The sequence below is a fragment of the Salmo salar genome, unplaced genomic scaffold (genome assembly GCF_965601325.2).
Source record: "Salmo salar unplaced genomic scaffold, fSalSal1 ptg000117l, whole genome shotgun sequence".
Lineage (NCBI taxonomy): Eukaryota > Metazoa > Chordata > Actinopteri > Salmoniformes > Salmonidae > Salmo > Salmo salar.
The window spans coordinates 341,711-357,825 of NW_027675317.1; the positions used below are offsets into that span (position 1 = coordinate 341,711).

Here is a 16,115-nt window from a genome sequence, read left to right on the forward strand (position 1 = left end):
CGCCGCTATTCGGATATAACGATGGATTATTTTGGACCAAACCAACATTTGTTATTGAAGTAGCAGTCCTGGGAGTGCATTCTGATGAAGACAACAAAAGGTAATCAAACTTTTGTAATATTAAATCTGATATTGGTGAGTGCTAAACTTGCCGGGTGTCTAAATAGCTAGCCCGTGATGGCTGGGCTATGTACTTAGAATATTGCAAAATGTGCTTTCACCAAAAAGCTATTTTAAAATCGGACATATCGAGTGCATAGAGGAGTTCTGTATCTATAATTCTTAAAATAATTGTTATGCTTTTTGTGAACGTTTATCGTGAGTAATTTAGTAAATTGTTAGTGATTCGCCGGAAGTTTGCGGGGGTTATGCTAGTTCTGAACGTCACATGCTAATGTAAAAAGCTGGTTTTTGATATAAATATGAACTTGATTGAACAAAACATGCATGTATTGTATAACATAATGTCCTAGAGTTGTCATCTGATGAAGATCCTCAAAGGTTAGTGCTGCATTTAGCTGTCTTCTGGGTTTTTGTGACATTATATGCTAGCTTGAAAAATGGGTGTCTGATTATTTCTGGCTTGGTACTCTGCTGACATAATCTAATGTTTTGTTTTCGTTGTAAAGCCTTTTTGAAATCGGACAGTGTGGTTAGATTAACGAGAGTCTTGTCTTTAAATAGCTGTAAAATAGTCATATGTTTGAGAAATTGAAGTAATAGGATTTTTAAGGTATTTGAAAATTGCGCTACTGGATTAGACTGGCTGTTGCGTAGGTGGGACGCATTCGTCCCCCCTAGCCCAGAGAGCTTAATGGCACCTGTTTGAACTTGTTATCAGTATAAAAGACACCTGTCCACAACCTCAAACAGTCACACTCCAAACTCCACTATGGCCAAGACCAAAGAGCTGTCAAAGGACACCAGAAACCAAATTGTAGACCTGCACCAGGCTGGGAAGACTGAATCTGCAATAGGTAAGCAGCTTGGTTTGAAGAAATCAACTGTGGGAGCAATTATTAGGAAATGGAAGACATACAAGACCACTGATAATCTCCCTCGATCTGGGGCTCCACGCAAGATCTCACTCCGTGGGGTCAAAATGATCACAAGAACGGTGAGCAAAAATCCCAGAACCACACGGGGGGACCTATTGAATGACCTGCAGAGAGCTGGGACCAAAGTAACAAAGCCTACCATCAGTAACACACTACGTCGCCAGGGACTCAAATCCTGCAGTGCCGGACGTGTCCCCCTGCTTAAGCCAGTACATGTCCAGGCCCGTCTGAAGTTTGCTAGAGAGCATTTGGATGATCCAGAAGATGATTGGGAGAATGTCATATGGTCAGATGAAAACAAAATATAACTTTTTGGTAAAAACTCAACTCGTTGTGTTTGGAGGACAAAGAATGCTGAGTTGCATCCAAAGAACACCATACCTACTGTGAAGCATGGGGGTGGAAACATCATGCTTTGGGGCTGTTTTTCTGCAAAGGGACCAGGACGACTGATCCGTGTAAAGGAAAGAATGAATGTATCGTGAGATTTTGAGTGAAAACCTCCTTCCATCAGCAAGGGCATTGAAGATGAAACGTGGCTGGGTCTTTCAGCATGACAATGATCCCAAACACACCGCCCGGGCAATGAAGGAGTGGCTTCGTAAGAAGCATTTCAAGGTCCTGGAGTGGCCTAGCCAGTCTCCAGATCTCATTTACATTTACATTTAAGTCATTTAGCAGACCCTCTTATCCAGAGCGACTTACAAATTGGTGCATTCACCTTATGATATCCAGTGGAACAACCACTTTACAATAGTGCATCTAAATCTTTTAAGGGGGGGGGGGGGGTTAGAAGGATTACTTTATCCTATCCCAGGTATTCCTTAAAGAGGTGGGTTTTCAGGTGTCTCCGGAAGGTGGTGATTGACTCCGCTGTCCTGGCGTCGTGAGGGAGCTTGTTCCACCATTGGGGTGCCAGAGCAGCGAACAGTTTTGACTGGGCTGAGCGGGAACTGTGCTTCCTCAGAGGTAGGGGGGCCAGCAGGCCAGAGGTGGATGAACGCAGTGCCCTTGTTTGGGTGTAGGGCCTGATCAGAGCCTGAAGGTATGGAGGTGCCGTTCCCCTCACAGCTCCGTAGGCAAGCACCATGGTCTTGTAATGATCTCAACCCCATAGAACATCTTTGGAGGGAGTTGAAAGTCCGTGTTGCCCAGCGACAGCCCCAAAACATCACTGCTCTAGAGGAGATCTGCATGGAGGAATGGGCCAAAATACCAGCAACAGTGTGTGAAAACCTTGTGAAGACTTACAGAAAACGTTTGACCTGTGTCATTGCCAACAAAGGGTATATAACAAAGTATTGAGATACATTTTTGTTATTGACCAAATACTTATTTTCCACCATAATTTCCAAATAAATTCATAAAAAATCCTACAATGTGATTTTCTGGATTTTTTTTCTCATTTTGTCTGTCATAGTTGACGTGTACCTATGATGAAAATTACAGGCCTCTCTCATCTTTTTAAGTGGGAGAACTTGCACAATTGGTGGCTGACTAAATACTTTTCCCCCCCACTGTATATATATATATATATATATATATTTGCAGTCAATATTAATGTAAAAAAAGAGGGAACACTTTATGCCTTTCTTACTTTTATTGAGTGCCAGTGAAAATATGCAAATTAACAAATCAATTGAATACCCAGAATAGACCACCTACACTTTGCCTCCTTCCCTGCTATGCACAAGGCAGTAGAAATGGCATGTTTAAAATGAATGAGAAACTCTCTATTAAAGCATCCAGCTTTTATGAAACATGACAGTGTACAGTATATTCAGCTAACTGTCTAAATAACGTAGGGATTTACATCATATTTACGTAGTGCAAGTTACTATACACAAGGCCTGTTACAAGCACCCATTGAAATGGTAATAGTTTAACAGTAATTGAAACACCTTGCCACATTCAACAACTTGTGGTTAAGAACAAAGTGCTGCTGAAAACTTGGGAACAATAACAATCCCTTTAAGGACTGTTTATCTCTTTTCCCTGTCAATGAGAGCAGAGTATTAACCTATATCATCAACTGTTATTCCAAAAACATGTGACCATAAGTGGCAAACATATGCTCATTAATAGCCCTCAATTATACATAAACAATACGAACATGTTGGATCTACAGTCGAGCCTATGTGGCATGTTTGTACAAGAACCAAAAATATAAATCATTTAAGGAAAATAATATGAAAATGAAACCCACAGATATTAACACTATCTGAGGAGAAGCTGATTGGAATTGGATGGTACCTGAGCTACAGTTGGCTCTAGTTCTATCTATTCATCTTCCTTTTTAATGCTACGTTTCTGTTGTGGATATTTGATAGCAAACCAGTCTCTGTCTTTCAGAGCTACTGGCTCTGCTTGTAGGCAGGAGTCACAGTCCTTTTTACCTGGTATTCTGCAACTTGTTATGAAATTAAGCAAATGCCGCTCAACAGCTTTCACTTCATCACCTGTCCACTTGCTTCTCACCTTCACAGCTTTCATAAATGCAAACAAAATACAGCTGATTAACAATGAGCTCTGTTAAAGTGACAAATGGAGGATATGATACAAAGGATTCTAGTTAGTAGTTATATGATGTTATCAATACATGTGAATACAAAATGCTTACTAACCTTGCTTTCCTTTGGAGCACTTTGAGGAAGCTTGGGATGTGACTATTTTACCATGTCTTGGTTGTGTGTTGCTCATGTTATCCAGGGTGGTTGGCTCAGGAGTGCCCTCCATGTTATCCAGGGTGGTTGACTCAGGAGTGCCCTCCATGTTATCCAGGGTGGTTGGCTCAGGAGTGCCCTCCATGTTATCCAGGGTGGTTGGCTAAGGAGTGCCCTCCATGTTATCCAGGGTGGTTGACTCAGGAGTGCCCTCCATGTTATCCAGGGTGGTTGGCTCAGGAGTGCCCTCCATGTTATCCAGGGTGGTTGACTCAGGAGTGCCCTCCATGTTATCCAGGGTGGTTGACTCTTGTGTTTGCCTCAGAAGTGTCTGGTCCCTAGAAGTTTCTGTTGTTGAGCCTTTGCAAAGTAATAATGAATGTGATTATTTTCTATGAGCTTTATGACAATACATTTGCTTGCTTGTATTATTCACTGTAAACAACCTCAATGTCAGGCAATACGCAATTCTACATTAGATATTAACTGATATTTCAGATATAAACATAAACTGATTGCAAATCCATAAATGTGGAATTACTTATCACCACCAATGTGATTGTTTAAAAACAGATAGAGGATCGTTTCGATAATCCCAACAGAAATGTGCATTTATGTGACATAACTTAAAGATATTACCACATATATACAAGTCAGGATACCTTTGCATTGATGTAGGTCAGCAATGGATTCTTCGCTGGAATCATCATCACTCATTTCTACTTCATCTGGTTGGGTAAAAAACATTTACGGCCAATTATTTAAATGAAGGACTAACAACACTTATAATAGTTATATTTGAAGTTGCTAAAAACTATATTTCAAACAAAGTTTTAACTTCAGGATTGACCTCAATGTCATCCAGCCCTTTCCCCTGCAGGTAAGGCAGTCTTCCTTTTTCGATTGCTATCAACAGTTTGCTGACTTTTGCGAGCTGCAGGGTACTCTCTGGAAGCCGATAGAATTCTCTATGGACATGGATGTCATGTCCTAGAAAGGTGCCTCTGGGTTCTTTGCGCCGCATTGATTTGCATACTTGCGAAAGCAGTCGGAGCCTCTGTAATGGGAAAGGATACCTGGCCGTGCAAACATGTACACATTTTCTTTGTGGATTTGACACTCTTTCCTGCTTATCATGAGGAGGTCCATAGCAGCAATCATGTCAGGGGTTAGAAGCACTGGAACCTTTCTTGACCTTTTACCTCGAATCTCAACTCTCTCAAAGTGCTCTGCAAGCTTCCTCTCAAAGTCAGTAAGGCCACTCACAATGTCTGGATTCAGCTCCGTAAGATCCCTGGATGTGAAAGACTGAAGCTCCATTTTTGAAACTTCCCCTTCCCTCCTTCTGTTAAATAGTACTACCTGCGTCAAAGTCACTTTAGCAAGATTTCCAAAGCTTTTGCTGTTGGGTTCTTCCTCAAGGTCCTTCATACACTTAGCACGCTCAGTAGCAAGAAACTTGTGCAGCGCCGACACATCCTCTGTAAAGGGTCAAACCTGTGGTTTATTCCATTTGGCTTGTTGAAGTGTACCCAACGCGGTAGCTGAAATGGACTCTGTCCACTTTTTCTGATGTAAAGTGGCAAATTGCTTTGCAGACTCTGCAACAGCAGGGCGATTTGCAATGATGGCATTGCATTGCACAATGCCTGCAACTTTGGCTAAACTGTGTCCCAATTTCAAAGCCAATGATGGGATTTTATACGAGTTGCTTTCAACATCATAACCAGCAACAGATCTTACTGCCTGTATCACATGGGGAAAGTTACAGGGCATAACAAGGTCTTCGGTGCTCTTCAATGGTGTTATAGCCCTTGCCGTTATCAATAGTCTTGCCATCTCTCTCATTTTTTGGCGTGCGTAGTCATTCCTTTTCTCATATGGTTTCCTGGAATTTAACACTGACTCGCCGATACAAAGGATTTCAGTTTCACTCCTTACAACCGAGGAAACGTCATCCTGGTTCATTTCACAAACAATCTTCCAAACAGCTTCCTTAACTGAGTCAGGTCTTGGTATGTGCAATTGAATCCATTTCCGCCCAACTTGAGGCTCTCCCTCAACAGATTTCTTCGGGCAGTTTCTCACGTCTCCATAGGGAATTTCTTGCATACAGTCCTTCGCAAAATTTGCAGTGACGGTAGTAATCAGATGGTTTTGCAGTACTAGGTCTTCTACAGGCAACCATCTCTCCAGTGCCACAGCTTGCCACTTCAGCATTATGGTCAAAGTTTCCTCTCTTCTTAAGAGAGCGTAACAACTCTCTTCTTTTGCGGGATCCTTTATTAAAACTGAAAGCCATTGCAACATCAGGCTTTTCACTGTGGATGGATTCGAGGTGTCTTGCCAATTTAGAAATGGCCTTTTTACAATAAAGACAAAATTGCTTCTTGTTGTACTTGCTTCCTTTTGCTGTTATTGACAAAGGTGTGACATTTATGGAGCTTTTCTGGTGTGATGTGTTCTCTGATGAATTCACACTGCAGCTTATTACTGAAGTACAAGGATTGCTGCGCATCTTTGAATAACTTAATGTTCTTGGCTTCTCTGAACTGGTGGTACTATCCCCACTGTGTGCTGTAACGTTCCCTAATTGGTGTGTTCTCTGACAGTTTGTGGTGGAGATTATTTTCTGTGGTTTTATATTCCTTACTACAAGAACTTATAGTACTTATAATAGAAGCATCCAAGAAACTGCCACATGTGTCTGGAACATAGTCTGCATCGTCATAGTCCGTAGCATCCGAAGATTCATCAAGTAGGTCAGTAGAGGTCTGAAGAAAAATGGAGAAAAAAAGCATCTAATTCTGTCAATAACTTATACATGTATTAATACCTGGGGTATCATACTCCCTACAGTACCATCACATTGTGCATAACACCTACATACTCACAGATAAATTAATTATGGTGAACTGATTGAAAGACCTCTGTCTCTCAGCTATCTCTTTTTTAGCCTTCTCATAACGATCATGATGGCGCTTCAGATTTTGCAGATAGCGTCTTTTTCTAAAATTAATTTGTATAAGTCTTACTGGAAATTACTACAATGTTTCCTCACATCAAAAATACCACAATGTGTTTACAAAGAACATTAACTATTTTATCTAATAACAAGAATGCAGCTTTCTTACCTGCTTTGCTGTAGGACACTGGAAGGGTATAATTCCACTGGACTTGCTTGCCTTGAATGAAATGATGAAGAATAAATATTTGTTTGTAATAACACAGCACCATAACAGTAAATTAGGATATTATACATTATACTGTATGTGAAAATAATTTGTGATAAGAAATGGATAATACTGTTTTATAGATGACCTATAGATGAAAATATTAATATGTGGATCTGGGGTTTTTAAGCAAGACTCTATAGAAATGGTTAAAACTGTACAATATCTGCTAGCCAACAATATGAGGACCGTGTAACACACACACTCTGCTCTGGTTGGGTCATACCATATCGAGACGTCATCTGAAACACATTTACGTCTTGAACAGACTAAATACAAAATGAGGACATGACGACTGATCACATCTAGAGTCAAGGTTAATGACTTTGAGTTATCCTTTTGTTGTCAAAGAAAGCTCACAACCTTAAAATTAATGTAAATGGATCTACTGCCATATCAATTAATTCACGCAAATTGATAAGAAGTATGTTAAATGGGCAAAAACATTGCCCAAAAAATACAAAAACATAGGCATTAGAGAGAATAAAGATTAATTGTATGTTTTGAGGAGCGGTTAGTTCTGTCAAATGGTCGGGCTAATTTTGTTTACGCTATGATATCGAAACAAGTTACGGGAATGTTGATATTGTGAACATTTTACATAAAAGGTTGGTTGTAATACAGTAAAAAGCCATTTAATTTATATATTGGAATGAACTGAGACAACAATTTAATTTAAATAGAAAAGATCTACAGTACATCTATACATCTACAACCGCATTACTACTGTAACTACAGTACATCTATACATCTACAACCGCATTACTACATTAGTACAGTAACTACAGTACATCTATACATCTACAACCGCATTACTACAGTAACTACAGTACATCTATACATCTACAACCACATTACTACAGTAACTACAGTACATCTATACATCTACAACCGCATTACTACAGTAACTACAGTACATCTATACATCTACAACCGCATTACTACAGTAACTACAGTACATCTATACATCTACAACCGCATTACTACAGTAACTACAGTACATCTATACATCTACAACCGCATTACTACAGTAACTACAGTACATCTATACATCTACAACCGCATTACTACAGTAACTACAGTACATCTATACATCTACCACCGCATTACTACAGTAACTACAGTACATCTATACATCTACAACCGCATTACTACAGTAACTACAGTACATCTATACATCTACAACCGCATTACTACAGTAACTACAGTACATCTATACATCTACAACCACATTACTACAGTAACTACAGTATCTATATCCAGAATTCCACTAGTTGTACAGCTGTGGACAGAAGAAATCTGTCTTCTAAATGCAGCTGCCTTAAAAAGAACATAAAATGTTTCCAGTTATCTGTTGTAATGTCATACAGACGTATATCTCTCTAAAATGTGATAGGACTGGTAAAAGCTAACTGGACTAAATGACAATGGCAGTCTCCATTCTAGATAGTACATATATTCCAAAGAGGCAAGCTGTGACACACTATCTCTCTACAATCTCCTCCTTATTCCTCTGACACTGGCAGGAATGAAGACCAGAAGAGAGAAAGAAAGAGATAATGGAAGAGAAGCCAGAAGAAGAGTGTGACATTACCTCCTGGGGTGGTTGTCCCAGCATGTGGTGGCCATAATTCAAACTAAAGGTCTGTCTAAGACTAGAGGAACAGAGCCAACAGACTCCCAGTTTGCGTCCCAAGTGGCACCCTATTCACTATATAGTGCACTACTTTTGACCAGAGCCTAATGGCCAGAGCACTACGTTTGACCAGAACTCTGATCTAAAGTAGGGCACTATATAGGGAACAGGGTGCCATTTGGGATGCCGGCTCTGACTCTCTGATAGGCCAATACCTCTAAACGTTCCTGAATCTCCAATGTGCAGTGTAGCATAGTACCAGATACTCACAGCATGAGGCGAGGTTGGAGAAGCTACTGTAGGAAAGTCTTTAAACTAACTAGAAAACAGGCATGGAGCCCTGAGCTGGTTATATAAGGATGTTAAAATGTAAACATCTAGAGGATGGAGATAAAGGTGTGTTTAATCCATACTTTCTATAAGCTTCTATACAGAACCTCTACAGATATCAGCCATTTCCATTGAGGATTTTCCCCAGAGTGGCCACAGACTTTGTTTCCAACTCCACAGCCTGGATCCAGTGTCCCGCTGAGCTATGGCCTCAGTGGTCCTGCTCTGACTTGGGGCCAAGACGAGACCACTTGGACCTTCCGAGCGGCATTTTACATAACAATTGGCTAACTGTGTACATGGGTTAACGCCTTCCACAGTTAACACTTTCTCACAAAGCAACTGTCCTGATGATGCAGAGAGAGGTTGTTGAGTCTGCTCTTCACAAGTCTCTAGTGTCACCCTAAGGAGTCTGCTCTTCACAAGTCTCTAGTGTCACCCTAAGGAGTCTGCTCTTCACAAGTCTCTAGTGTCACCCTAAGGAGTCTGCACTTCACAAGTCTCTAGTGTCACCCTAAGGAGTCTGCTCTTCACAAGTCTCTAGTGTCACCCTAAGGAGTCTGCTCTTCACAAGTCTCTAGTGTCACCCTAAGGAGTCTGCTCTTCACAAGTCTCTAGTGTCACCCTAAGGAGTCTGCTCTTCACAAGTCTCTAGTGTCACCCTAAGGAGTCTGCACTTCACAAGTCTCTAGTGTCACCCTAAGGAGTCTGCTCTTCACAAGTCTCTAGTGTCACCCTAAGGTGATGAAAACACACTTCCCAAAACATAACACTAGAGCTTAACCTGTTAGGGCTAGGGGGCAGTATTGACACGGCTGGATAAAAAACATACCCGATTTAATCTGGTTACCACTCCTACCCAGTAACTAGAATATGCATATACTTATTACATATGGATAGAAAACACCCTAAATTTTCTAAAACTGTTTGAATGGTGTCTGTGAGTATAACAGAACTCAAATGGCAGGTCAAAACCTGAGAGATTCCTTTACAGGAAGTGTCCTGTCTGACCATTTCTTGAACTTCTTTTCCATCTCTATCATTTACTAAGGATCTCTGCTCTAACGTGACACTTCCCACGTCGTCCATAGGCGCTCAGAGCCCGGGAAAAAACAGAATGTCGTCATTCCAGCCCCAGGCTGAAACACATTATCGCCTTTCTCAAGTGGCCGATCAAGGGACACTGGCCTTATGAGCGTGACCCCGACCGCCCCCGCCTTTGTGATTTTTTCCTCTGTTTGCCGAAAAGGAGATTCCCTGTCGGAATATTATCGCTTTTCTACGAGAAAAGTGTCGTAAAAATTGATTTTAAACAGCGGTTGACATGCTTCGAAGTACGGTAATGGAATATTTAGAATTTTATTGTCACGAATTGCGCCATGCGCGCGACACTTCTTTACTATTTCAGGTTGTGTCTGGAACGCACGAACAAAACGCCGCTATTCGGATATAACGATGGATTATTTTGGACCAAACCAACATTTGTTATTGAAGTAGCAGTCCTGGGTGTGTATTCTGACGAAGACAACAAAAGGTAATCAAACTTTTATAATAGTAAATATGATTATGGTGAGTGCTAAACTTGCCGGGTGTCTAAATAGCGAGCCCGTGATGCCTGGGCTATGTACTTAGAATATTGCAAAATGTGCTTTCACCAAAAAGCTATTTTAAAATCGGACATATCGAGTGCATAGAGGAGGTCTGTATCTATAATTCTTAAAATAATTGTTATGCTTTTTGTGAACGTTTATCGTGAGTAATTTAGTAAAATGTTAGCGAATTCCCCGGAAGTTTGCGGGGGGTATGCTAGTTCTGAACGTCACATGCTAATGTAAAAGCTGGTTTTTGATATAAATATGAACTTGATTGAACAAAACATGCATGTATTGTATAACATAATGTCCTAGGGTTGTCATCTGATGAAGATCATCAAAGGTGAGTGCTGCATTTAGCTGTCTTCTGGGTTTTGGTGACATTATATGCTGGCTTGAAAAATGGGTGTCTGATTATTTCTGGCTTGGTACTCTGCTGACATAATCTAATGTTTTGCTTTCGTTGTAAAGCCTTTTTGAAATCGGACAGTGTGGTTAGATTAACGAGAGTCTTGTCTTTAAATGGCTGTAAAATAGTCATATGTTTGAGAAATTGAAGTAATAGGATTTTTAAGGTTTTGAAAATCGCGCCACAGGATAGTAGTGGCTGTTACGTAGGTGGGACGAATTCGTCCCGCCTAGCCTAGAGAGGTTTTAAAACCCACTACCCCCATTCCACTACTTTGACCCTATCTGCTCCTGCACCAGGCCAACTAACCCTACACTCATTAAAACCCACTACCCCATTCCACTACTTTGACCCTATCTGCTCCTGCACCAGGCCAACTAACCCTACACTCATTAAAACCCACTACCCCATTCCACTACTTTGACCCTATCTGCTCCTGCACCAGGCCAACTAACCCTACACTCATTAAAACCCACTACCCACATTCCACTACTTTGACCCTATCTGCTCCTGCACCAGGCCAACTAACCCTACACTCATTAAAACCCACTACCCCATTCCACTACTTTGACCCTATCTGCTCCTGCACCAGGCCAACTAACCCTACACTCATTAAAACCCACTACCCCATTCCACTACTTTGACCCTATCTGCTCCTGCACCAGGCCAACTAACCCTACACTCATTAAAACCCACTACCCCATTCCACTACTTTGACCCTATCTGCTCCTGCACCAGGCCAACTAACCCTACACTCATTAAAACCCACTACCCCATTCCACTACTTTGACCCTATCTGCTCCTGCACCAGGCCAACTAACCCTACACTCATTAAAACCCACTACCCCATTCCACTACTTTGACCCTATCTGCTCCTGCACCAGGCCAACTAACCCTACACTCATTAAAACCCACTACCCCATTCCACTACTTTGACCCTATCTGCTCCTGCACCAGGCCAACGACCTGGGAGGACAGGACACCACCACTCAACACACCCTGGAACTCTTCTGAAGTCAAATCTAGTATGACCAAATACTTCTCTGCAGCTGCCACCAAAACATTTTTTTTCTTCTGTGATTTACATTCCATTTCTGCGGTACAGTTGATAACCATTTGCTATGAACACTAAGAAGCCAACCTTACTGAAGCATATATCAATGGTTGGCCCATCCCTCTGTGCTGTCACAGATCTACTACTCACAGGGATCCTCTCAGGATCCCTCAGCCTTGACCCATCCTCCTCTACTTTCTTCACTGCCTCAGCAGTGACAACCTGTTCCCAACAGTGGGGTCAGTGGGATTGGATAGGGGCCCCTCTTCCTCTCTCTCTCTCTCTGACTGGAGGAGACAGGTGAAATGGTGTGTCTCCTCTGGTCAACAATACTCACCTTGAGAGACTCCACAGCCTGTTGGAGCTCCTTCAGCTCCTTCTCTCTCTCCTGGAATCTCTGCTGGACCTTCTGCTGACTCATCCCCAGCTGCCTCTGTGGAGAATCACTCTTCAATGAGCTATCAAGCTTTATTAGTCCAGTAGATCAATAGTATAGTAATGTGACATAGGGCCCATAGAGAGGAAGATCTAAAAAAATGGATGGTCCATTTACTAAATGATATTTATTTGTTGCTATGTGAATGATTATAGTTTTTATGGTAGGACTACATGTATCAACAGGTTGAGACTGAACTTTGGACTCATAAAAGGGCATTCAGAATGATAATAGTCTTTGACATTATAAAATGGTGATACATTTAGAGAATCTGGGTTGACATATCAATATACTCAAGGTTTGTGTTCATATTTGTTCTGCTGAGGATTCATTTCATTTCAATGATCTCATATTCAAACAGCCTTAGTTCCTACTGTATCTTTAATTCTTTGTTTATCAGACAGTCACCAATAAGTTGTTCTGGTCTTACCTGTTTCTCAGTCATCTCTGCTGCAGCTGACACTGTATCATGGCCTTTATGTTCGTCCATTGTACACTGATAACAGATACACTGCTGATCGGTACGACAGTAAACCTCCAGCAGTTTGTCATGATGAGAGCAGATCTTCTCCTGTAGTTGTGCGGTGGCTTTGACCATCTTGTGCTTCTTCAAAGCAGGAGATTCGTAGTGAGATTGGAGGTGAGTCTCACAGTAAGAGGCCAGACACACCAGACAGGACATGAGGGCTTTCTGCTTTCTGGTCCCAGTGCAGACATCACACACCACATCTCTAGGTCCAGCATAGCACAGAGCAGGAGGGGGAGCAGCCTGGAGTCCTGTCTTCTTCAGTTTCTCCACCACCTCAGCCAACATGTTATTTTTACTCAGCGTCGGCCTCGGACTGAAGGTCTGTCTGCACTGAGGACAGCTATAGACCCCTTTCAGAACATCCTGATCCCAGCAGCCCTCAATACAGCTCCTACAGTAACTGTGTCCACAGGGGATGGCGACTGGTTCCTTCAGTAGATCCAGACAGACAGAACAACAGAACTGGTCCTGGTCCAGCAGAACTCCCTGTTGAGCCATTTGGACGGTTGTTCACTCTCACACAGACAGACGACACAGAGACTCAGATCAGTTTCGTTTCCTCAGAAGAGAGTTTGTGAAGGGGGATGGACTTCCTGGTTCTGCCAGAGGGGTGGGGTTAGAGGGAGGGAGGGAGGAATGCAGGAAGAGAGAGAGGAACTGCATGCAACATCAAGAGGGAGACAAATAGTTTTGTTCCAATGTTAGAGCCCTTAACATGGAACAAATGACATAATGAATCTTAAAATGTGAGTTGTTAGAATATATGAAGGGTAACAGTTTTCTATGAAGTACGTATGTATCATTATTTTAATCACCTTTATAATGCCTTATAAATCGATAAGTCCTGAGGAGGTGTGATATATGGTTATTATACAGTACCACGGCTAAGGGCTGTTCTTAGACAAGACACAACACGGATTGAGAATTATCTAACACTTTCAACAATACAATCACATTTTATTTTATTGGTTTCATACACATATTTATCAGATGTTATTGTGGGTGAAGGGAAATGCTTGTGTTCCTGGTTCCAACAGTGCAGTAATATCTAACAATGCTTGTGTTCCCAGCTCCAACAGTGCAGTAATATCTAACAATGCTTGTGTTCCCAGCTCACAGAGGGCAGAAGTCAATGAAAATATTAGGACAAGCAATGATATATATATATATATATATATATATATATACATATATACACTGTATACTGTGATGTGATGCATAGACAATTTGGAGTACATCTGTAGTATATCTGAAGAATAGTAGATGTACAGTAGTAGTTATATAGGATGAACCAGGACTAGAATACAGTATATACATATTAAGTGGACAGCAGTAGTTATATAGGATGAACCATGACTGGAATACAGTATATACATATGAAGTGGACAGCAGTAGTTATATAGGATGAACCAGGACTAGAATACAGTATATACATATGAAGTGGGCAGCAGTAGTTATATAGGATGAACCATGACTAGAATACAGTATATACATATGAAGTGGACAGCAGTAGTTATATAGGATGAACCAGGACTGGAATACAGTATATACATATGAAGTGGACAGCAGTAGTTATATAGGATGAACCAGGACTGGAATACAGTATATACATTTGTATTTATTTCACCTTTATTTAACCAGGTAGGCAAGTTGAGAACAAGTTCTCATTTACAATTGCGACCTGGCCAAGATAAAGCAAAGCAGTTCGACAACATACAACAACACAGAGTTACACATGGAGTAAAACAAACATACAGTCAATAATACAGTAAAAACATAAGTCTATATACATTGTGAGCAAATTAGGTGAGATAAGGGAGGTAAAGGCAATAAATAGGCCATGGTGGCAAAGTAAATACAATATAGCAAGTAAAACACTGGAATGGTAGATTTATAATTTGAAGAAAGTTCAAAGTTAAAATATAAATAATATGGTGCAAAGGAGCAAAATAAATAAATAAATAAATACAGTAGGGGAACAAGTAGTATTTTGGGCTAAATTATAGATGGGCTATGTACAGGTGCAGTGATCTGGGAGCTGCTCTGACAGCTGGTGCTTAAAGCTAGTGAGGGAGATATGTGTTTCCAGTTTCAGAGATTTTTGTAGTTCGTTCCAGTCATTGGCAGCAGAGAACTGGAAGGAGAGACGGCCAAAGGAGGAAATGGCTTTGTGGGTAACCAGAGAGATCCCTGACCTTATCTTCTCTCAAGAAGATGTCTGGTAGGCCCATTTACATACCTTTTTTGGACATTTCAAGATAGCAGATGTTTGAGTTGGGTCTATTAACACAGCTGTGAGTTGTTATTTTTTTCATTTTTTCATTTTTGACAAAATGAGCACTCCTGGAAGTGACAGATTTTGACTCATATTGAGTGATAAGACTGAGCTATTTAAAAACACTTTTTCAACATTTCAAGATAGCAGTTAGTTCAGTTTGATCTTATTAAAGACGGCTGTATCATTTTTTTATTCATTTTGACATATTGTTTGGGACCACTTTTTTTGCTCTGTTTGAAGGCTGTCAGCTTCTTCTCAGGAAGAGAATCCCTTAGCCTTTCGACTAATTTTGGGTTAGTTCTCTCAAGAAGAACTAACCCATCTCAACATGACAGAAAGTAAGACAGGAGTCCCTGACCTTATCTTCTCTCAAGAAGATGTCTGGTAGGCCCATTTAAATACCTTTTTTGGACATTTCAAGATAGCAGATGTTTGAGTTGGGTCTATTAACACAGCTGTGAGTTGTTATTTTTTCATTTTTGACAAAATGAGCACTCCTGGAAGTGACAGATTTTGACTCATATTGAGTGATAAGACTGAGCTATTTAATGCCAACACCCAATTGTGTCCCTTATTCCATCATGCAATGCAGACATACCGGTGTATTCCTCATTTCATCATGTAATGCAGACCTACAGGTGTATCACTCATCATGCAACGCAGACATTCAGGTGCTCTCACTCATTCCTTATTTAATGTAATCATGCAGGTGCTATTCCCCAAAACAATGAATAAAGCTTACTAACCTTGTTATTTGCAGCTGAGTTTTTCAATGTTCGTTGAATCTCGTCACCACCTCTGTCGCGTACCAGTTTGCCACCGGCCTGTGAAGAACCCACAGTAAAGGGCCAGGTGATTTACGGATATTTCATCCGCACGGTTTCAGTGTCTCCTTGG

The 16,115-nt window shown here is 41.0% G+C and overlaps 1 protein-coding gene and 1 pseudogene across 1 annotated transcript; both read right to left on the reverse strand.

Moving 5' to 3' along the window:
- The window catches only part of LOC145865986 (uncharacterized), a 25,003-nt pseudogene extending 21,137 nt beyond the window's left edge, over positions 1 to 3,866 (reverse strand).
- Positions 2,650 to 13,535, reverse strand: LOC145866018 (E3 ubiquitin-protein ligase TRIM8-like). The gene is made up of 7 exons (XM_082970899.1): positions 12,842 to 13,535; positions 12,313 to 12,408; positions 6,856 to 6,906; positions 6,393 to 6,495; positions 4,384 to 4,449; positions 3,683 to 4,081; positions 2,650 to 3,544 (listed from the first exon to the last, which is right to left on the reverse strand). Exons 1-6 carry the CDS (start codon positions 13,436 to 13,438, stop codon positions 3,885 to 3,887), a joined length of 1,110 nt encoding a protein of 369 aa, XP_082827025.1. The 5' UTR covers positions 13,439 to 13,535; the 3' UTR covers positions 2,650 to 3,544; positions 3,683 to 3,884.
- Positions 13,536 to 16,115: the final 2,580 nt, after the last annotated feature.

What these genes read in the sequence shown, in the direction of transcription:
- LOC145866018 (XM_082970899.1), bottom strand. Translation starts at nt 13,438, where the DNA reads ATGGCTCAACAGGGAGTTCTGCTGGACCAGGACCAGTTCTGTTGTTCT. An exon ending in CTTGGATGCTTCTATTATAA is followed by an intron (nt 4,450 to 6,392) that starts GTACTATAAGTT and finishes TTACCCAACCAG; the next exon opens with ATGAAGTAGAAATGAGTGAT. An exon ending in TGACCTACATCAATGCAAAG is followed by an intron (nt 4,082 to 4,383) that starts GTATCCTGACTT and finishes TACTTTGCAAAG; the next exon opens with GCTCAACAACAGAAACTTCT.